The sequence below is a fragment of the Erinaceus europaeus genome, chromosome 20 (assembly GCF_950295315.1).
Source record: "Erinaceus europaeus chromosome 20, mEriEur2.1, whole genome shotgun sequence".
Lineage (NCBI taxonomy): Eukaryota > Metazoa > Chordata > Mammalia > Eulipotyphla > Erinaceidae > Erinaceus > Erinaceus europaeus.
The window spans coordinates 45,066,736-45,090,047 of NC_080181.1; the positions used below are offsets into that span (position 1 = coordinate 45,066,736).

Here is a 23,312-nt window from a genome sequence, read left to right on the forward strand (position 1 = left end):
TGCAGCGTTATTCTTGTAAAGCTTCCCCTCTACAGTGGGAGCTGGGGGGTTGAAGCTGGGTCTTTGTTCATGGCAGCATATGTGCTCTACCAGCTAAGCCACCACCCAGTCCCATAGGCCTGTTTTGCACTTTATGGAACTTTGGCACTTTGAATGGCTATCTCACCCCCCACGACTTCATAGTAACAGACAACAAAACCAGAGAGGCAAATATTTTCAAGGTGGAAAACACAAGCAAGTGGAACTGAGACCCTAGACCAGGAGACTGGTATGTTCTACATGACGGAAAAAAACAAGTAGGTCTAAGGTCGCCCCTGTCCCCAAACGACAGGTATGCACTGGAAAGAGCTGTGAGACAATTTGAGAACAACAGCTGTCTAGTCCAGCAGCGGGTGAGAGCCAGGCATCTGCAGTAGGGCCTGAGTCAGCTGGGGCAGCGCTAACTCCCAGGAATTCTCAACAGCGATCTGCCAGGTTCTTCGAAGACGGGGCCTGGCTCTGTGGAGTAACTGCTGGCTGCAGAATCAAACTTCAGCAGGCCGGAAATAAGAGACAATGGAGAGGGGAGGTGGAGATAAGGGCACAGAGGCAGAAAAATCTCAGAGAGCAAGTTATGCACATGCGTAGAAGAACTGAGTCAATTTCAAGAAACTCAAAAAAAGCTAATTTTACTTAAAGAGGGGGAAAGGCAGTACCAATCAAATCCCTTCTAAAACTACTCTAAAAGAAAATGCAGAGCAGAGTAATATCCTTACAGAAAACAGAGGCATTTCAGAAAAGCACAGGGGAGCGGGGAGTCTGGTACTATTATAAAACAAGTTACAAGGCATTAGGAGGGGCTAGGAGATGGTTAAGCAGGTAAAGCACATACACGTCTTACCAAGTGTGAAGCTCTGGGTTCCATGGGCAGCACCCAGAGATCTCCACAGATGGTGGAGGAGTGCGTATTGTCTCCCCTCCCACTGTCCCCCACTTCCTCCCTCCCTCTCTCTCTCTCTCTAGCAAAAACATAAAAGGCAAGGAAGGCATTAAGAAGAAAAATACAAAACATGAGAGAACAAAAGGATTATCAAGACTCAAAAATAAAGTTTAAACAATTTAAGAGCTAATAGGGAAGTTAAGTCACTGTAGGTAAGAACAGAAATTGAAATAATATAATACCATGGGAAATATAAAGCAAAAAGGAGATTCCCCCCCCCCCCCCAGTGTTATTGCTGGGGCTCAGTGCCTGCACTACAAATCCACTGCTCCTGGAGGCCAATGTTTTCCATTGTTGTTGTCCTTGTTATTATTGTTATTGCTGTTGTTGCTGTTGGATAGGACAGAGAGAAGTCAAGAGAGAAGGGGAAGACAGAGGGGGAGAGAAAGACACCTGCAGACCTGCTTCACCGCTTGTAAAGTGACCCCCCCCCCACCACACACACACACAGGTAGTGAGCAGGGGGGCTGGAACCAGGGTCCCTGTGCCGGTCCTTGAGCTTGGGGCCAAGGAGAGATCTTTTTAAAGACTAAAACAAACACAGAACTTTTTCAAAGGATCTGACAAAAAAGTCACAGAAATTTAAGGTAGGCAAGAGAAATAAAAAACTAAAGTATGGGAGTCGGGCGGTAGCGCAGCGGGTTAAGCGCCCATGGCATAAAGTGCAAGAACCGAAGGACCGGCATGAGGATCCTGGTGTGAGCCCCTGGCTCCCCACCTGCAGGGGAGTCGCTTCACAGGCGGTGAAGCAGGTCTGCAGGTGTCTGTCTTTCTCTCCCCCTCTGTCTTCCCCTCCTCTCTCCATTTCTGTCCTGTCCAACAATGATATCAATAACAACGACAACTACAATAATAAGAAAACAAGAGCAACAAAAGGGAATATTAAAAAAAGAAATAGATAAAATTTAAAAATTTTTAAAAACCTAAAATATATTCCCTTTTTGTTGTTGTTGTTGATGATGAGAGGGGGAGGGTTATTTTTTAAGATACAGAGGAGACAGAGAGTGAAAGAGACCAAAGCACCAAAAGCTTCTTTCAGTGCAGTGGAGGTCGGCTAGAACCCGCGTCAAAGCAGTGAGCTATCTTATCAGCCCTCATCCAGAAATTTTAAACTTCTATTTTTAACTGAAAAGACTAAAGCAAAATGGACCAGTCAAACACTCACTTGGATAGTGTGTATGACCCACCTATGAGCCACACTGAAGGAAGCCTGGGTTGCTCTGGTTTCTTTCTCTCTCTCTGCCTCTATCTGAAAAAGACAGTCTGGAGCCATGAAGCGCTGATGAAGAGTTGGTGGTTGATGTTCACATTTACAAGAGAAAATGCGTAAGATAATGAAAGATTTTGAGAATTATTATTATGGTGGTAGAGAAAGTGATTAAAGCAGTAGAGCCTGACTTCACTGACTTATACGTGCACACCAATATTTATGGTTATAGATTTTTTTTTATATTTATTTATTTTCCTTTTTGTTGCCCTTATTTTTTTTAACTGTTGTAGTTATTATTGTTATTGATGTCATTGTTGTTGGATAGGACAGAGAGAAATGGAGAGAGGAAGGGAAGACAGAGAGGGGAAGATAGACATCTGCAGACCTGCTTCACCACCTGTGAAGCAACCCCCCTGCAGGTGGGGAGCTGAGGGCTCGAACCCGGATCCTTACTCTAGTCCTTGCGCTTTGCGCCACATGCATTTAACCCGCTGCACAACCGCCTGACTCCCGGTTATAGATTTTAAAGAGAAAAAAAGGACAAAGGATTTTACTTGCACTGTATTTTATTCTTGTGAGACCAGAAGCACCCATAACTAAAGTGTTCTTTGCTGGGTAGAGAAGCTGAATTTATAATAAACTAGAGGCCTGGAACTTGTTCAGCTATTTGTCCAGTTTTACTGGACACTCGCCATGTCCAATTCTTTACATATCACTGAGACTGCTTGTGCAATGTGTAGCTGCAGCCGGCATCCTATGTCCCACAAAGCTGGAGTTTATTCTCTGACCTTTTACAGAGAAGGTTTGCCCACTCTTATGTTAAAAGCATTTCTTGATTGCTTAAAAAAAAAGTTCTTGCAAGTTGGAGAAATAGCTGAAGAATCTCTTTGCCAGAGATTCTTCTCTGTCTCCTTCCAAAGTGCTCAACTCTCAAATTGAAAAGCATTTTAAAAAACATTTTATTTATTTATTTTAGATAGAGACAAAAATTGAGAAGGAGAGATGAGGGCGGGGGGGAGGGGAATGCACACCTGCATAGCACTACTTCACCACTCATGTGGTTTATAAAAGAAGCTGCAAGGCCTGGGGTCTTATGTGTGTCTACTGTTGCCAACTGTGGGTCTAGACTAGAGTCACTGAAATAAGAGACTAAGAAACACACTCTGGATCTGTAAGATTCCGCCCACCCCTGAGATTTAAAAGGCCTATTTAAAAGGAATTAGCAGTAAACTCAAACCAGACTAGAGGTTACAAGTCCTCTACAGGTTTTCTACTTGATCTTACCTTACCAACGTGTTGTCATCTATGACTATTTATTGGTTCTTTTTTTCTTAAACCCTTACCTTAGATTTTTTTTGTTTCTTTGTTTCTTTGTTTTTTAACTACTGTGCTCTTAAAAACAATGCCTGGGTTATTTAACTTCTCTCTGTGTGTGTACTCTTATACTGTAACTCCTTTATGGTTCTGATCCCCAGACCACAGGTTTTGGCCTCTTTTCCATTTTCTCTATTTCCATTTTCTTGTATATGACACTTCCCATTGTCCTCCTCCCAATGTTATTTTCTCCATATAATCAACCCCACTGCCAATATTTTAAACTTGAAATCTCTGACTCCTTCCTTCCAGTATACTACTACTATACTACTCTGTATTTCCTTTTACGGAAGGTATCGAGACTTTCCTGTAGTTGATTTGAAAGAATTATAGAAGTAGCTCTGAATTACAGAAATTATACTCCACAGACTTTGTTTAAATGTAAAATAAAGTCTGATACATAAAAAGAAAAGATTCAAAGACCTGAGTTCAAGTTCTAGCTCATTTGGGACTTTTCATTAGCTGAATGTGCTGTCCTATAAAATACACATACATCTGTAGGACTCAGTCTGAAAGTACGTCCATCTTTAAATGCCGAAATTTCATTCTGAATGTGTTTTTACCTTTATTTTTACATTGTGCAATGTGAGAATTAGGAAATTTTAAAACTGTGTATGTGGTTTGCATGATGTTGCTACCAAACATGCCTTCCAAGATTTTCCTATGTTGTCGACTAAGGGGATTAATTTTAATGGGTCTAACTTAAGACCAAGTGCTAAAAATTATTTTCTAAAACTAACTAATACATTCTATACTAAAGATTATGATGCAGGAGACAAAGCAGACAACAAGCATAGCTACATGTTCACCTGCCACTGGTGATCAGAATCCATCAAACAAGGAGTTGCCTGAGATAATGTCAGGGACTATGACAGACATTGGCATGCAATTACCTAGTCTTGAAGAATGAATAGAAACTCAAGTTTCAAAGATGAAAAAGGTTTTTTTTCTCTATGAAAACAGAAAAGGAGGAGTAGGAGATGTTAGAAGTTTTCACCCACAGGATTTTATTAGTTTAAAAGATATAGCTATTGTCACCTTTCTATGTAAATCAGATGTCAAGAATATGAATTTGTCCCTAGTGGGCAACACCTAGTGTCTATACTGCAGGTCACTGACAAACTCTGCCCTTTACTTAATACCACTGCCCAAAGTCCACTGGTTCACCTGTGATACCAGAGGCCATGACCCGCCACTGCAAAGATTCCAAGCCATTCCAAAACAAACAAACAAACAAACAAACAAACGGGTATTAGAGGCCCCATCCCAAACCACATGAATCAGAATTTGTGGCAACTGAGAATGGTTGATTCCTTTTTATAACAGGCCTGGTAACCAGGTCAAGGCCAAGCAGCTGACCAATTTGTAAACTAAGCTTCAGTAGAACAAAGACATACCTAATTCTTTACCTTCTATCTATCTATAGTGGCTTTTGCTATACGGCTGCAGAGCTGATTAGTTTGTTCTGACAGAGATTTGAGGTTGCAAAGTCTAAAATATTTATGTATAATGGAGAAACAGCTGAAGAATCTCTGCCAAAGATTCTTCTATACTCCCCTCCAAAATGCTCAACTCTCAAATAAAAAAAAAATGTTTTAATTCTTTCAGCTTTCCATTTTCTCTCTTATTTTCCATGTCAAGTTTCCACAACGAGCTAACTGAATGCTAGTTTTTCTCACCTTGGCTTTATTTCTCTACTCTTAATCTTCCAATTCCGCCCTCAACAGACCAGCTTCACTGACCATGCTCCAGGTAATTTAGATTTATTCTGGAACAGCTCAGAACACCAAAGGACTGGGATGCTTGAAAGTACTGTTTTGCAGCCTCAGAGGATAAAGTCAACTGAATTATGCTTTGGCATTAAGCATCTCTACTTGCACTGACAGGGCTATTTTAAAAGTCCTTAAAAAAGCAGTTCCTGGAGGGATGGCTGTTGAGGACTCCCATTCTGTCACTGCCTCTCTGTTATGAGGCCCAGAGGCAGCACAGTTCTGAGCTCCCAGCACAACAGTTCACATGTTTAAAAACCAAAAGAAACATGAACTATACACTAAGCTTATCTCTACATATTTCTGATGTCTTTTTCTCTTTCTTTCTTTCTTTCTTTCTTTCTTTCTTTCTTTCTTTCTTTCTTTCTTTCTTTCCAGGGTTGGTACCTCTTTCATGACATAAGAAAATTTAAGTTTGGGAAGAAACCATCTGTAGATTAGCTGCTAGTCTAGACAGAAGTTCTCAGACTTCTCCAAGTGGGATGAATCTGGTATGATAACACATTCAGAAAACCACTGTTTCCTCAACATTGAAGATCTTTTTCCAGGGTCCTGGTGGTGGGAAACCTGGTTTCAAGCCCCCTGGTCCCTGCCTGTAGAAGGAAAGCGTCACAAGTATTAAAACAGTGCTACAGGTACTTACCTCTCTCTCCCTCTCTCTATCCCCTTCACCTCTCAATTTCTCTCTGTCCTATCAGAGTAAAATTAAAAAAAAAAAAGTCTTTCTTTCTCCACTTTGATTACACAAATGAGACACAGACTAGCAGTAAACACATTCAGTTATATCCCCTAGTACATCTGAATTAATAGCGAATCCAGGTAAAATGGTAGAGAAGAGAAGCACACTTTAGTTATTTAAGAGTATTACTTTATTAGGTTTATTTATAAATGAAAAGACATTTGGGAAAACAAAAATGATGTGATAAGTTGCTGCAGATTTCCCCCTTTTTGTTTCCCTTCTATCTCTCCCTCCCCTCTCAATTAATCTGTTCTGTTAAAATAATTTTAAAAAAAGAAAGACTAAGTTATCAAGATGTGAACTCTCCCCAAATTGATCTATAGACTCAATACAATCTTAAAGAAATTCCCAGCAGATATCCTTAATTGAAAAGTGTACTCCCTAAAATTTCTACAAACAGGTAAAAGAATCAGAATAGTGAAAACAATTAAAAAGCAATAATTTGGAGGGTTTCCCTTATCTGATTTCTACACGTAATATAAAGGTACAGTAATCAAAACAGAAGTAATTGGTAAAGCAGATGTTTAGCTTAATAAAAAAACACTAGGAAAAACTCATAAAAGCACAATCATCGATTTTTTGAGAAAAGCAAAGAAGCAATAACCTTTACACAAATGACTAGCAAAAATAATAGTCCATATTAAGACACTATTAGTAGGAGAAAAACAGCAATTCACAGGCTGGGAACAAAATCTGCAAAACAATACCTGAAAAAGAACTTGTATCCAGAATACAGAATGCTCAAAATTCAACTTCTGTCCACCAAGGAATACAATCCAGAGTTAAAAGGCATTCCATGGAATGTCAGATAGATAGATAGATAGATAGATAGATAGATAGATAGGTAGATAGATAGATAGGTAGAGAGAGTACCCAACTGAGTGCACACCTTAACATGCACAAGAACCCAGGTTTGAGACCCTGACCCCCACTTGTAACAGGGAAGCTTCATGAGTGATGAAGCGGTGCTGCAGATATCTCTTACTTGCTCTCTTTCCCTCTTTCAATGTCCTCTCCCTCCTCTCAATCTCTCTGTCCTGTCAAATTTAAATAAGTAAATATTAAAATTAAAGGTTATTTTAAAAATATCTAGAATTTATACATTTCATAAGGGGTTTAAAACCGTAATAGATACAACTAGAATTCAACAACAAGAAAACAATGCGGTTAGACTGGGAAAAGAACTAGAATAGATGGAGACGGCTATGTGCATTTTATTTTAATTAACTTTAAAAAGCTCAGTAAGAAAACAAGCAACCAAATCCATGGGGTTTACAGTCAACAATATTTATACCCCTTTCCCATATTAGAGAGCTACTCTCTTCCCTGATCCAGCTTTCTGGTCCTTTTTCCAGCCATGACATCATCTCCCCAGACAATAACTTGGATCCACCTGCATATCAGATTTCAGGCTCAGGGTCAAAAAGAAAAAGGAAAACAAACAAACAAACAAAAAAACCCTAGTATAGCCACAGGCCTTTTGAAATTTAACTAAAATATGCCTACTAGCTATCTACAAAATGGAGGACACCCCCTCCCAACTCTTCACCTGCACTATTCCAGCCTTTAGGTCTATGATTGGTCAACAATTTGTTTAGCTTTGAAATGTTAACTCTCTTGTCAACCACCAGGTTCCAGATGCTAGCAGGATGCCAACCAGACTTCCCTGGACAGACAACCCCACCAATGTGTCCTGGAGCTCTGCTTCCCCATAGCCCTTCCCCACTAGGGAAAGAGAGAGACAGGCTGGGAGTATGGCTCGACCTGTAAACGCCCATGTTCAGCGGGGAAGCAATTACAGAAGCCAGACCTTCAACCTTCTGCATCCTACAAGGACCTTGGGTCCATACTCCCAGAGGGTTAAAGAATAAGAAAGCAATCAGGGGAGGGGATGGGATACAGAGTTCTGGTGGTGGGAATTGTGAGAAGCTGTACCCCTCTTAGCCTATGGTTTTGTCATTGTTTCCTTTTTATAAATAAAGATTTTTAAAAAATAAATAAAAAACAAACAACTCAATTAAAATGGGCAAAAGATCTGAACACATTTTAGCAAAGATGGATGACAAATAAAAACATAAACATACACTCAAAGTCATTAGTTTTTAGAAAATAGCAACTAAAATCATACATCTACATGGAAATCATACTAAAATCATACATAAAAATCATACTAAAATCATACATCTACATGGAAATCTATGGTGGAAATTAAGAAATTAGAAACAATCTTGATAATATCAAGAATCAGTGACGAAGCAAAACAACTAGAACTCTTATACACTGCTGATGGGGATACAAAATGTAAGAAAATGGCAGTTTCCTATAAAGCTAAGCATTCATTGACTGTATATAAAACCCACAGCAGCGGGGCTGGGTGGTGGTATACCTGTTTGAGTGCACAGGCTACAGTGCTCAAGGACTCAGGCTGGAGCCCCCACTCCCCACCTTAGGGAAAGCTTTGCGAGTGGTGAAGCAGTGCTGCAGGTGTCTCTCTGTCTCTCTTCCTCTCTCTCCCCTCCCAATTCCTGATAGTCTCTGTCCCATAAATAAAGATAATAAAATAATAATAATAATAAAACACACAATAGTTCCATTCTTAAGTATCTACCCAAGAGAAACAATATATATCCATGTACATGGGGCCAGGAGGACAGCATCATGATTATAAGAAGACTTTCAAAAATCATGTGCATAAAAAACTTACATAGGTGGCCAGGCAGTAGCACAGTGGGTTAAGTGCATGTAACATGAAGTGCAAAGACAGATTTAAGAATCCCAGTTCGGGGGGTCAGGCAGTAGTGCAGCAGGTTAAGTGCACATGGCAGAAAGCACAAGAACCAGCTTAAGGATCCTGGTTTGAGGCCCCGGCTCAACACCTACAGAGGAGTCGCTTCACAGGCAGTGAAGCAGGTCTGCAGGTGTCTGTCTTTCTTTCCTCCTCTCTGCCTTCCCCTCCTCTCTCCATTTCTCTCTGTCCTATCAAACAATGACAACATCAATAACGACAACAATGATAACTACGACAACAATAAAACAACCAGGGCAACACGAGGGCAAAAAATAGCCTCCAGGAGCAGTGGATTCGAGGTGTAGGCATCGAGCTCCAGCAAGAACCCTGGGGGCAAAAAAAAAAAAAAAAAAGAATCCTGGTTCGAGCCCCCAGCTCCCCACCTGCAGGGGGGTCGCTTCACAAGCAGTGAAGCAGGTCTATAGGTGGCTATCTTTCTCTCCGCCTCTGTCTTCCCCATATCTCTCAATTCTGCTCTGTCCTATCCAACAATAACAGCAGCAGCAATGGCAACAAGAGCAACAAAATAGGAAAAATGGCCTCTAGTAGCAGTGGATTCGTAGTGCAGGCACTGAGCCCTGGTGATAACCCTGGAGGCCAAAAAAAAAAAAAAGTACATAAATACAATCCAAATGAATCAAAACTGGAGAATGAATAGGCAAATTATTCTACTTTGACACAATGAAATGCTACTCAGAGTAAGAAAGAACTATTGACAAGCAATGTTACAGAGAAATTTCAAATGTATCAGGCTGAGAATAAGCCACTCTCAAAGAACTTGGGTACTGAAGTCATACAGTGAACCTATTTTATGAATTCACTTACATGACATTCTGGAAGAAAAGTTTAGGACAGGAAAACACATCAGTGCTTTACCAAGTGCTAGAGGGTTGACTACAAATGAGCACTAGATAAAGTCATAGAATGAAGGAATTGTTTTATATTTTGATTGTGTTTTTTGGTTACATGACTACAAGCATCTGGCAATCTCAGGACTGTACACTAAGTCTGAAACAATATACTTAGAAAAATCAATGTGATAAAATAAAACCAAATCAGTATGCCAACCAATGACAGGTTATGAAGTCACTTTACATTTCTTTGTGTGTGTGCGTGTGCTATTTATTTATTCATTCATTTACTCTGGATAGAGAGAGAGAAGTTGAGAGGGGAGAGGAGACAGACATGGAGGGAGAGTCTACACCTTCATTAGTAAAGCTACACGCTCCTCTACTCCGAAAGGTAGAAACCCGGGACTTGAACCCAGGTCTTTGTGCACTGTTATGTGTGCTCTATCAGGTGTATCCACCACCCAGCCCCATTATAATACATTTCATCTGACTGAAAAACAACACATTATATATACTATAAACACATCAAATATAAAAATTGCCACCTTTCAGCTTTATACATTAAAAGTTACTATCAGTATAACAAATATCACAATTTCTTTTACCATTTAAAGAAACCAACAAAGTTGAATATCTTATCGAAAATCACAGTTTTTTAATAATTGATTCACTCACTATCTCTTATGTGCAGATTCAAACATACATGAGATAATCAAGGGCAGGGTTCAAGAACATGATTTTTCTTCTCTCCATTTCCTAATCATGGACAGAGTAGCAAAGATGCTATGAGTTAAGTACTTAATACTCTCTGCTCTCCTTCTAGACATTCTCTAAGAAGGAGAAGGGTAGTCAGTAGAGTCAGCTCTCTTCAAAAGGAACAAAGGAGAGAATTATGGAAGGCACTTTATGGTAACTATAAAGAATAGTGTGAGCCCTATTTAAATACGTGGAAACCAGACTTAAAGGGGCCCGGACCATTTCTCTGCTTCTTTCTCAAGGGACTCCAACTCTGGGAAGTCTTACTTCAGACAAAACTTGAATTTTTCTGCCATTTTCTCTCTCCCTATCTGTAATTGTTTAAGCAATAGCTTACGTTTACATGTTCCAAGCCAACAGGTATCTTTTCAAGCTTTTATTATCCACATGATCTGGTTTAATTTAAACCCCCAAGTCTATAATACATAAATGTATCCTCAGAAAGGCTGAAATAGTTTACAACTGACACTAATCCACAGTGCACTTTATCTAATCACTAACTTAAAAAAATAAAAATTTTAAATCGAAATATATCTGAAACACAACATTAGTTTTGGATGTATGGCCTTAATTTCTTAAAGTGGGAATAAAGACAGCAAATACACAAATAATAACAACAAGGATATATGAAAAAGCAACCATGTTCACTTTTAGCCTTAATAAAGAATTTATTGCACTCTAATTTTAAACAAAGGAATATAGAAAAGTTTTCCCTCTTTCTTCTGGCTTCCTGACATCTGGTTTTCTCTATTGTGTTCAAAAGCTGCCAGTATCCTGAGTTATACGCAGATTATTTACTGCAGCAAACTTACCCTGTGAAGCGTCACTGTGTGCTGTTCCCATATAGCAGTTTCCTCCATTGTTGTGCTCTGACAAAGGAAAAGAGAAAAAAAAAAATTATCTTTTAAGGGAAATGTCTTAATAAAGGGAATGAGAATACTCAGCAGAGAACTTAGTACAATGAAACACTAAAATTTTCTACTATTAATATTAGAGAGCCTCTGAAAGGAGTTTAATAATGATGGAAGCCTTTTTTGTTTGCTTTTGTTTTTTGTTGTAAGAGACAGGAAACTACACACAGGAACTTCCTGTGTTTTTTTAACTTAATTTGGACAGATGCCTCTCTATATCAATTCATGCCAGGTGAAATTTGTATTCAAGCTAATTCTGCAACTTTATACTTAACATCAGAGAAGGCAAGAATAAAAATTCCTTTGGGGAGGTTTCTTTTAGTTTAAAAGATCTAATGATACAGAAGAAAAGTATTCCTTATATGCTGGGCAAAGGAAGGAAAAGTCAATGCCTCTGAGCTCAGTAACTGTAAATATACATGCGACAGGAAAACAGATAAGATGGCTGATAGGTTTGGTCAGTGGTGCTTTACTATCACAGTTAAACACTTCTGCCCCACCTAGTTTGCTTTTTACTACAGAGTTATCTCCTCAAGTTTTGCTTGTAACCTTAAATGAGGAAACAGTTTTTCCAGCATAAGTATGATGCACACATATGCATGCATACAAACACACACACAAAAAAAACAAGACAGAAAAATCATACCAGCCTCCATCCTAAGAATCCATAAAATGACAGGGATGCAAGTTCCAATATAGGTACTACTCAAACTACATAGTTCAGGTTCTTCTACGGTCAAGATCTTGCTACTAGAACAGATTACTCTACACAGGATGAAAAATAAAGAACTAAAAATAAATTTCTTATAAATTGGGTTAGTTGCTCTTGGAGATTTAAACTAACCTCTTTTAATACTTTTAATGTTGTCTTATAGGGCAGTGTTTGATAAATATATAAACAATTTCCTTGAAAAGAAAGAAAAAAGGAGGAGGAGCCTTTTCTGAGTTATCAAAAGGTAGAGTGGAAGGGAAGAATGTTGAGCAAGATATTCTCAGAACATCATTCATTACCTATTGTTATAAATGCCTATTTCACAAGTGAGATCTGTTTTCCATTATACCGCTGTCATTAGCATGACGAGAATATGCCCATCAAGGTGCCACGGGCCCATTCTGCCTTTTCCCACAGCAACTTTAATCAAAGATTTAACAACGCCACTTTAGAAAATGAGTTGCTATAAAGACAATCTGCTCCTTAAATTCAAAGCAACTAGATTAACTTTCCTGCCAGATGAATGAGAAAGGGAGAAAAAGGATCTCTCTGTTCACTCCCACAGATAACAACTGCCAGCCTCACTAGAGTTTTGTTTCAATCTTCGAATCAAGTGTAGCAAAACCTCCCTTTAATGAGACCTTGCTGGAAACAAAGCAGTTTTGTTGTTTTAAATAAAAATTGATCAGGGATTTAATGTATTTAAAGAACTCTTCCATCTATATGAGGCACTGATGACATGAGCAATTTAGCCAAAGATTGAGAATTCTACAAAAATATACATGACAAATATGTCTGCAATAATTGCCAGTTTGTCCCATCTTAGCTAAGTTATTAAAATAAGAACTGTGTGAACAGTTCTAAGCTCGTCTCTCTTGAGCCACTTCTTTAATCAGCACCACTCCTCTACCGCCTTTTTAATCTCTCTCCTATAGTGCAAACTGGGAATGATCTGATGACAGGCAAGTACCCTGACTAGAGTAAGAAATAATCTATCAATTTCCATACTGTAGTGACCAGAATTCTCCATTTTTGTAAAAGAATGTTAACTAAACAAGGACATGAACTTAAAGCTGATGGGGGAAAAAACAGACTGTCAATGGCTTATTGTATTATGGCTGTTCCATGCTTAACAGGATCAGGACAAGGTTTTTTGAAAGGTTACATCAAATGTAAACACTTATCATCTAAAGGTGAGAGGAGATCTGGGGCAGCAGCTTTCTAATAGAGTTGATGCATTTGCTTTTCTTTCCTATTCCCAATCAGAATATTTAGCCCTGTGTATGTATTTTAAGCCACATACACCAAATCCCATTCAAGAACTTCAAATATCTGTGTCATGAGTTTTGCTTAGAGGGAAAAATCACAGAAACTTTTAAAAGACTTCTATTTTCAATTATAAAAAGTACTGTGAGGAGGAAGTCTATCTATACAGTCAAATATTAATATGCAAACTTCAAAAGGAATACAACCAGAGAAGTCATTTGCAAAAGTTAAGGGGGGAAAAATACTAAGACAATTGTTTTCAGCATTCCAATCAAAATTAATATTTTAATTATTAATTAAATAATCATTAATTTTTCCATTTTTCTGGAGGGATTACTAAAGCACAGATCTCAGTAGCTTCCCCACAAAGAACAGACTACCAAATACTGAAAAGACTCTCAACCAGAACACTAAACCAACTTAATCCATAATTTGAATGCCAATTCTTTTTTTTAAAAATTTTTTTATGGATATGAAATCGAGAAGGAACGGGTGATAGGGAGAGAGACAGACAGACAGCAGTCGCAGATCTCTCCCCCTGCAGGTGGGGACTAGGGGCTCAAACCTGGGTCCTTGAGCATTGTAACATGTGTGCTCAACCAGGTGTGTCACCACGGAGCCCCTCATGAATGCCAATTCTTAAGACATACACACACACACACACACACCTTATTCCTAGTTCAAACCATAGATATCTGTCTACTCTCCTGCCTTTGGTTTGTTTCAGTGACTGCAAAGAACCTTCCCATGGTTGTCAACAGGACCAGGGAGACCTTAAGAGGAGTTATGAATGAATGGGGATGGACTCACAAACAGATTGTGACAATGCAAATATGGTGAAATCCAATAGCAGAATGTGAGTGGTGGGAATTCAAACATCCATTGTACAGTTCTTCCAAATATATTTGGAAATAATCCAAATATAGTTGTGGGGGGAGCTGGGGAGTAAAGGATAAAGGATATAGTTGTGGGGGAAGCTGGGGAGCAAAGGATAAAGGAGGTTTATAATAGAAAATAGGAAGTTAAAGTGACATGAGACATTTTCACTACTACTAAATATATTAAGTTTATTTAGTGCTTCAAAATGTTGATTTATGTCTGAGAATTTTGGTATTTCTTTAAAAGGTGGTGTGCTTCCTTGGGAAGAATGCCCAAGAAACAAAGATCTGGGTTCGAGCCCCCCACCTCCCCCCACTTGCTTCATAAGTGGCAAAGCAGGCATCTATCTTTCTCCCTATCCCCCTTCCTCTCTTTGTCCTATCTAATAAAATGGAAAAACTGGCTGCCAGGAGCAGTTGATTCATAGTGCCAGTGCCGAGCCCCATCGATAACCCTAGAGGAGGGGGAAAAAAAAACCCGAAAATGGAGAGTCGGGCAGTAGTGCAGCAGGTTAAAGCACATGTGGCGCAAAGCTCAAGGACCCTCTCAAGGTCCGGCTCCCCACCCGCAGGAGAATAGCTTCACAAAAGCAGGTCTGCAAGTGTCTATCTTTTTCTTCTCCTCTCTGTCTTCCCCTCCTCTCTCCATTTCTCTCTGTCCTATACAACATCGATGACAACAATAATAACTACAACAATAAACAACAAGGGCAACAAAAGGGAAAAAATAAATATTAAAAGAAAAACAAAAATGAAGAAACTAGTGGTCTCTAGGGAAACTAAGGGGAGAATCTCACTGTGAGTCTCTTTATCAAGCACATTAGTTACCTATTCAAATAAAATTCTCAATTTATTTTAAAAACTTATTTATTTTTAATGAGAAAAAGACAGATGGGCCAGAGCATTGCTGAGTTCTGGCTTACGGTAGTGATGGGATAATGACTTGTTAAAAAAAATGATTAAAAAAAAAAGATTCAACATCCCAGTTGTAAATTTACTTGCCATTTTCCTTTTCCTTATTTAGAAAAAGCAGAATGCATAATTGTATAACTTGTATAAATATCTTCTGGTATGGGTGGGGGCAGGGCTCAGGTCCTGGAACAGGATGGCAGAGGAGGACCTAGTGGGGGTTGCATTGTTATGTAGAAAACTGAGAAATGTTATGTATATACAAACTGTTGCATTTCACTGTCAACTGTAAAATCCATTAATTCCCGGACAAAGAAATAATTTTTTAAAATCTGGTAAATCAATAATCTTCCAAAACCATTGAGGCTTATGAGAGACCAATAGAAAGTGTTACTCTTTGAAGCATGATCCCAGCTTCATTATTCCCAAGTAACTTTAAAAGGTGCTGTTTTAAGAGAAAGAGAGCCAGTCCAGGAATAGAGAGGTCAGAGCCCCAATCTGCCACTAACTAGATTATCTAGAGCTAACTTGCCATGACTATAAAATTAGGGTTGTAGATGAAATGATCTCAAGCTCAAAGTCCTGCCAGGGGCTGTAGTCTGATTCTAGTTCTGATTCCTGCAAATCCAGTAGCTGGTTGAGCACTGCACGCATCCAGAGATGGCAATTCGTGGCTACCAGATTCGGAGTTCCACATGCATTTCTAAGTCAGCATCAACTGACTGGAATCACAATTTCTGAAGAAGCAAAAAGCTGCAGTTCAGAATCTGCCAAGAGTTTTTGTTTGGTTTCTTTGTTCTAAGCTCCAGCTGGCAAAGACACTACACAGATCACAAACTCTGAAGGGCTTCCTGCCAAAACTTCAGATCCCAACGCTAGGCTGTTTTACTGTCCTTTAGAGCTGATTTCAGATCAAACGGGGGGAAAGACAGGATTAACCTATAACTTGGAGAAGACTGAATCAAAACGGGGGGGGGGGGCAGAGGGGGAGACAGTGTTCCCCAGTTATACCTGAATATACAGCCAGCTAAACTTTACCGTATTATTAATGTGATTTAAAAGGCCTGGGTCAGTCGGACAGTTCTGAAGAGAAAGAGAGGGAATGTGTACGATGTGCGTATGTATGTGTCTTATCTTCTGTCTGTAGCCCTTCTCTTTCTTCCTCTCTGAAAAAGTTGAGCTAGAGTAGTGAATCCCCGAGCAACAAAAGCAAGTTAAAAAAAAAAAAAAAAAAGTCATACATTCACTCATTTAAACATTTATCAGGTATTCTCACCCTTCTTGGGCACCTGACATTCTGGGGGCTTCACTGCTGCTGGCTGACATTTTTTTCAGAGAGAGGGAGGGAGGGGGGAGAAGGAGAGGGAGAGAGGAAGGGGGGGAGAGAGAAGGAGGGAGGAAGGGGGGAGAAAGAGAGGGAGGAAGGGAGGGGGAGAGAGATGGAAGGAGGAGGGAAAGGGAGGGGGAGGAAGAGTGAGATGGAGGGGCAGAGGGAGAGGGGGAGAGAGGAAGGAAGAAAGGGAGGGAGAAGGGGAGAGAGGGAGAGAGAGGAGCAGGGGGAGGGAGAGGAGAGAGAGAGAGATTGAGAGATAAGCAAAATAAAGAGAGGCAGAGAGGAAAAGAAACCACAGCACCAAAGCTATCTCCAGTGTAGTGGGTGTCTGGCTTGAACCTCAGTCCTGAACATCTCAAAGAAGCTCATAATCCCAGTAAGCTATTTTATGGGCCCTTTAGCAGCTTATTCTAGTGTGACAGAGGGCAAAACCAAATCACTAGTCTACCTCAGGGCTCAAGGCATGTAACTCTATATAAACAGCACATGTGAGGTTTAAGTTAAGTAAGAGGAAGAGTCTGCCTGCTATGAAGAGAAGAGACTGATTCCCTGAGAAAGTGCTGTCTGAGTTCAAGTTTAACAGACGGTGACTGGGATAAATGCAGGGAAAGATATTTCAGGAGAAGAAACTGTGTTGACAAGACTGTTACCCACACATCCTGCTGGCTTCATGTGGCTGAGGTGTACAATGCATGGAATAGGGAGAAGGTAATGGGGGCCTGCCCAGATGAGAGCTCACAGCACAGGAGGGTGTCTCCCCCTCCCTTTTTTTCTGAATGAGAAAGTTGCCCAGAGCAGTGAAAGCACAAATGCAAGGCCCAGGCTTTGACAATAAAAGGGGGAGGGGGATTTACAACTGACCTTGTAAAGTAAGGCTTTAAGACTGTAAACTCAATGGTAAGACACAAAAGAATTTTGGACACAAATGATATATACTCGAGATTTATTCTGAAGATTCTGTGTCAAAGTTGGGTTTGACACAGGGAAACTACTAAAAATGTCTTTAAACTGGCTGTCAGGTTTCTAAATTGGTCAGATTAAATGAAAAACAGGAAAAGGGAGTCTGGGTGTTAGCACAGCAGGTTAAGCGCAGGTGGCGCAAAGCGCAAGGACCAGCGTTATGGAAGGACCTGCGTAAGGATCCCAGTTTGAGCCCCCAGCTTCCCACCTGCAGGGGAGTCACTTCACTGAGCGACACGTCTGCAGGTGTCTATCTTCTGTCTTCCCCTCCTCTCTCCATTTCTCTCTGTCCTATCCAACATCAACAACATCAGTAACTACAACAATAAAACAAGGGCAACAAACAAAAGGGAATAAATATAAAAAAAAAAAAAAAAAGAAAAAGCAGGAAAAAAACCTGACAATTTCATCTTTAAGTTTTCTTGCTTGTGGGAGGGTCAAATCCAGTGCCTTAAACATGCAGAGCAAGCATTCTATCCATAAGCTACACTTCTGATCTGACAAATTCAGTACGGACACTCTTAATTCCAGGTGCCTGTGGAAAGAAAACAGCAGATACAAATATAGGCAGTGGATATGCAGGACTGAAGAGCAAGACTGAGATCAGGACTCGATAAGGATCTAGAAGTAACCAAGTAGTAGTCAGCCCAGGAAAAAAGGATACACTTAACACAGAACTAAGATGACCTGTGGACCACTGGTATTTTAGGGGAGAAAACGGAAGAAGCAAAGGAGCCCAAGAAGGAAGAGTCACTGAGACTACAGGAAAAGCCAAAGGAGCAGATACAAACAAAACAAAACAAACAAACAAACAATCCACTTATTGTTCAACAAATAGGCCAAAATAATAAAAATTGGGAGAGGGGAAAGAATGTAACAGCTATCTCTTCAAAAATATTATTTTGGATAAGAGAGTGAGAGTTTTCTAGGGCACTGCTCAGCACTGGCATATGTTGGTGCCAAGAATTAAACCTGAGCTGGATTTTTTGTTTTGTTTTCCTACCCCATAAAAACAGACTAGAAAGCAAGATCACTTACTGAGATGAAGTAGAGTCAGAAATTTAAGGAGAAGTATAGTCTAAACTTTAGCTAATAAGATAGATAATCAGGCTGAGGAGACAACATAATGGTTCTGCAAAAGACTTTGATGTCTGAGGCTCTAGGTCCTAGGTTCAATCTCCAGCACCACCATCAGCCAGTCTCTAACTCTAGTTCAATAAAAATGAGTAAAATATGTATTATATTTACAGAAAAAGATGGATGATCTCTGCCCTTCCTTGGTCTCTTATTAAGCATTCAAGTCCAAATTATAGTCACTGCCAGTGAAAAAGAAACACTAAAGAGATAAGAGTATGTTTGTCAAAAAAGGACAATATAAAGCTGAACTGGTCTAAAGGGCAAATGTGAACTCACAAGAGATGCCCAAGAAATAGGTTAACTACAACAAGAACAACAAAAGGGAATAAATAAATAAATAAATACATACATACATATTAAAAAAAAGAAACAGGGTAAAAAAAAATCCAGCTAATGAATGTTTAGAACAAAGATTAAAAAAATAAAAACAACCTTCACAACAAAACAAGAACTTACTCAACACTCCCAGGGGGTTGGGGAGAGGAGGCGGCAGGCAGTGCTGCACCTGGCTGGGCACACGTGTTATAAAGCACAGGTCCCAGGTTCGAGCCCCTAGTCCTCACCTGCAGGAGGTAAGCTTTGCAAGTGGTGACGCAGGGCTACAGGTGTCTCTCTGTCTCTCTCCCTCTCTATCTCCCCCCACCCTCTTGATTTCTCACTGTCTCTATCCAATAAATAAAGATTAAAAAATTAAAAAGAAGGGAGTTGGGCAGTAGCGCAGCAGGTTAAGAGCATGTGGTACAAAGCGCAAGGACCAGCATAAGGTTCAAGCCTCCAGCTCCCCACCTGCAGGGGAGACACTTCACGGGCGGTGAAGTAGGTCTGCAGGTGTCTATCTTTCTCTCCCCCTCTCTGCCTTCCCCTCCTCGCTCTATTTCTCTCTGTCCTATCCAATGACGACAAGAACAATAACAACAATAATAACTACAACAATAAAAAAACAACAAAGGCAACAAAAGGGAATAAATTAATAATATTTAAAAAAATAAAAAGAATTAAGATAAAGGGGCGGCAGATAGCTCGCCTCATAGAGTACACACCTTAATTTACCATTAATCCAGGTCTCAGCCCCTGGCCACCATATAAGAGAATCGTGCAAAGGGAGTGCTTCACGATCAGTGTAGTGGTCTTGTGGTGTGTGTGTGTGTGTGTGTGTGTGTGTGTGTGTGTGTGTGTGTGTGTGTGACTAATAGTGTTACATCATTGTGAGACTACAGGGTATAGTTCCTCACTGTGGTATCTTGTCTTCTCTCTTTGCTTTTCTCCCCCTCTTGATCTCTTGCCCTCAATTGGGGGGCAGGGAGTGCTGGGAGTAGTGGAAACGGCAGGTGCAATGTCCAAGCAAAAGCCCTGGTGGCAATAATAATAATATATTTTTTAAATGTGCAGCAATTCTAGGATGACAATTTCAGCAGTAAGAAAAATGGAGCAAGGGTGTCAGCAGTAGAGCACAGGCCTAGTCTGACATAAAAACCAAGAGCGTATAGTGTAAATGTCAACCAACCGACTGACACCCCACCACACTCAAGGTCAGTTAAATTTTCAAACTACCCTTGGCTGATAAGTTAGGAGGCAAATGATGACACAGATAGGTCTGACTGGATATTACTGAAATGGATGACACACTGGACTGGAATTTTCTGATCATTTGCTTAAAATGTAAGCTCACAGATAAGCTTCTACATAGGCTGTTTTTAAGAACAAAGTGAACGACTATCAAGTGAGTGACTTTCTCTTACAACAGTGACCCCTTTATTGTGGGGATATGTTCCAAGACCCCAGTGGATGCCTAAAAATCATAGATAATATTACCCGTTTGTGTGTGTGTGTGTGTGTGTCTGTGTATACACAAACATATAAATGCACTGTTTTCTATGCATACCTATATTAATTTATAAATTAGGCACAATAAAGGATTAACGGGGGGGGGGCAGGTGGTGGTGCAGCTGGTTGAGTGCACATGTTATAATGTGCAAGGAACAGGGTTCCAGCACCCAGCCCCCAACTGCACGGGGGAAAGCTCTGCGAGCAGTGAAGCAGTGCTGCAAGTCTCTCTCTCTTTCCCTATCACCCCCTTCCCTCCTGATTTCTGGCTGTCACTATCCAATAAATAAAGATTATTAAAAAAAAAAATTTTAGAGGATTAATAGAAACCATTAATACAAACAGAATTATAGCAACATACATAAAACTCTGAGAGCGTGCTCTTTTTCTCTCAAGACAGCTAACAGTACTTAATGATTTCCTATCAGCTGACTGGGGACACTTAAAACCACCAATAAGAAGAGGCTACCGCATACACATAGTGAGCACTAAGATTTTTACTAGCGACAGCTACACATACTCTAGAAAACTACAAATCTAGAGTGACTTACAATTTTTTAAAGTAAAACTGTATTTAAATATATATCCAAAATTATGATTTTCACACAACAAAGCATTTCATGAAAAACAGACCAAACTAGCAGACTCAAGAGATCATGTTTCTTTAAAAAATCAGCTTCTTTACTTCACCTTAAGTTCTTAGAGTATTTAACACAAATGAGATTTCAAATGTAAAAAAAAAAAAAAAAAAGGCAAACTGGCTTGAGTGAACACTCACAGGTGTGCACAGTAGCCCACCTGGCAGAGCACAAGTCACATGCACAAGAAGTGGGGCTCAAGCCCGATCCCACCTACAGAGGGGAGCTTCACAAGGGATGCAGGCATCTCTTTCTCTTCCCCTTCTTTCTCCTCCTCCCTATTTCTTCCTGTCTCTATAAGAAAAATAAATAAATAAAAATTCACCACTGGAGTGGTGGGGTCATCAGGCAGGTACAAATTCCCAACAATAAACCTCACCCCCCCTGCAAGAAAAAAAAAAAAAAAACATGAAAAAGAAGGGAGGGGAAAATTTATTTCTGGTTCTAATTTAACCACTAAGTGATAGTATTAACAAACTGAAGTTCAATAAAGTAGCAAATATACCATTTTAATGCAAGTCAGAGAGATATTTAAAGTGTATGGCCTCACCCCACCCCATCAGTTGGGTCCCTAATCCGGGAGTTCTGAGACTTCCAAACAGACATGATGAGCCTAGACCTCGAATAAATCCCTCTCTCCATTGTTACTGGTCATCTCTATCAGGAACAACACAACAGACCCCTTTGTGGGCCCCCATAGGACCTTACCCTCAACTTGGATCAACAATGGTAGAGAATGTTCCATCCTCCAAAGGGAGGATGGACAACATACTCTTATGCTACACCAAGGAAGATGAGTCTATACTGGGGCAGCTTGGAACGTTCCTACTCATGACCACAGAATGTGAGCTCAGATCTATAGGGATGCTGATGTCACATAGGCTCCTAAGCTGAATATGGGCCCCAGATCACATCAAATCGATGGGTTTTACAGTCAACAATATTTATACACCTTTCCCATATTTGGGAGCTACTCTCTTCCCTGATCCAGCTTTCTGGTCCTTCTGCCAGCCATGACATCATCTTCCTGGACAATAATTAGGATTCACCTGCATATCAGATTTCAGGACAAGGCAAAAAAAAAAAAGCACTAGTATAGCCACAGGCCCTTTGGAATTTAACTAAAATATGCCTACTAGCTATCTACAAAACAGAGACCCCTGCCCCCCAACTCTTCACCTGCACTATCCCAGCACTTAGGTCCATGATTGGTCAACAATTTGTTTGGCTTTGTATGTTAACTCTTTTTTCAGCCACCAGGTTCCAGATGCTAGCAGGATGCCAACCAGACCTCCCTAGACAGACAACCCCACCAATGTGTCCTGGAGCTCTGCTTCCCCAGAGCCCTTCCCCAATAGGGAAAGAGAAAGACAGGCTGGGAGTATGGATCGATCACCTGTCAACGCCCATGTTCAGCAGGGAAGCAATTACAGAAGCCAGACCTTCCACCTTCTGCATCCCACACAATGACCTTGGGTCCATACTCCCAAAGGGTTAAAGAATAGGAAAGCTATCAAGGGAGGGGATGGGATACAGAGTTCTGTTGGTGGGAACTGTGTGAAGTTGTACCCCCCTTATCCTATGGTTTTGTCAATGTTTTCTTTTTATAAATAAAAAAATTAAAAAAAAAAATCTATGGCCTTCCCAATATACAACAATGAAGCAATATCAGTTCTTTTTTACTGAAAACTGGGCTTTTAAAGTAACCCACTAACATCTGTCTATTTAAATACTACTCATACCCAGAATATAAAAGAATTCCTATCAATACAGCCAAGTATAAATGTTGAACTAAGAACTTGTGGAAACATTTCACAAAAGGAAATATCAGAATGGCCAATAAACATGTGGAAAAAATGCTCTAATTATTATCTGACAAGAAAACACAAACTAAAAAAACACAATGAGGTCTAACTAGGCACTCATACTATATGCTAACATTCAAAGAACAATGTGACGGGTTAGTGAATGGACTCCTAGTGTAATATCAACTGGCCTACTGCTTTGAAAAGCATACTCTATAGTCATTCAACAGAAACATGTACGTATACTGATTACAGTAACGTTCATAAGAACACTATTCTTTATAGCCAAACCCAGAAAGTATCTAAAATCTTACCAATGGTGAAACAGAAAATTATGTTAACAGTCACTCAATGGAATAAATACCAGTCAGGAAAAGAATAAACTACAACTATACAAATCACAATGAATACATCTCACAACAGTGTTCAATAATAAACAAAAGAAGTCACATGCATTAACATACATCTTGTTT

General features: G+C 39.9%; 1 protein-coding gene across 6 annotated transcripts in view; it reads right to left on the minus strand.

The window, feature by feature from the left end:
- The window catches only part of TJP1 (tight junction protein 1), a 213,877-nt gene that overhangs the window by 61,758 nt on the left and 128,807 nt on the right, over positions 1-23,312 (minus strand). For all 6 annotated transcript variants that reach the window (XM_060179287.1, XM_060179286.1, XM_060179285.1 and 3 more), the window contains exon 3: positions 11,279-11,335. In XM_060179287.1, coding sequence (XP_060035270.1) covers positions 11,279-11,335 — 57 coding nt within the window. The remainder of the gene's footprint in view (positions 1-11,278; positions 11,336-23,312) is intronic.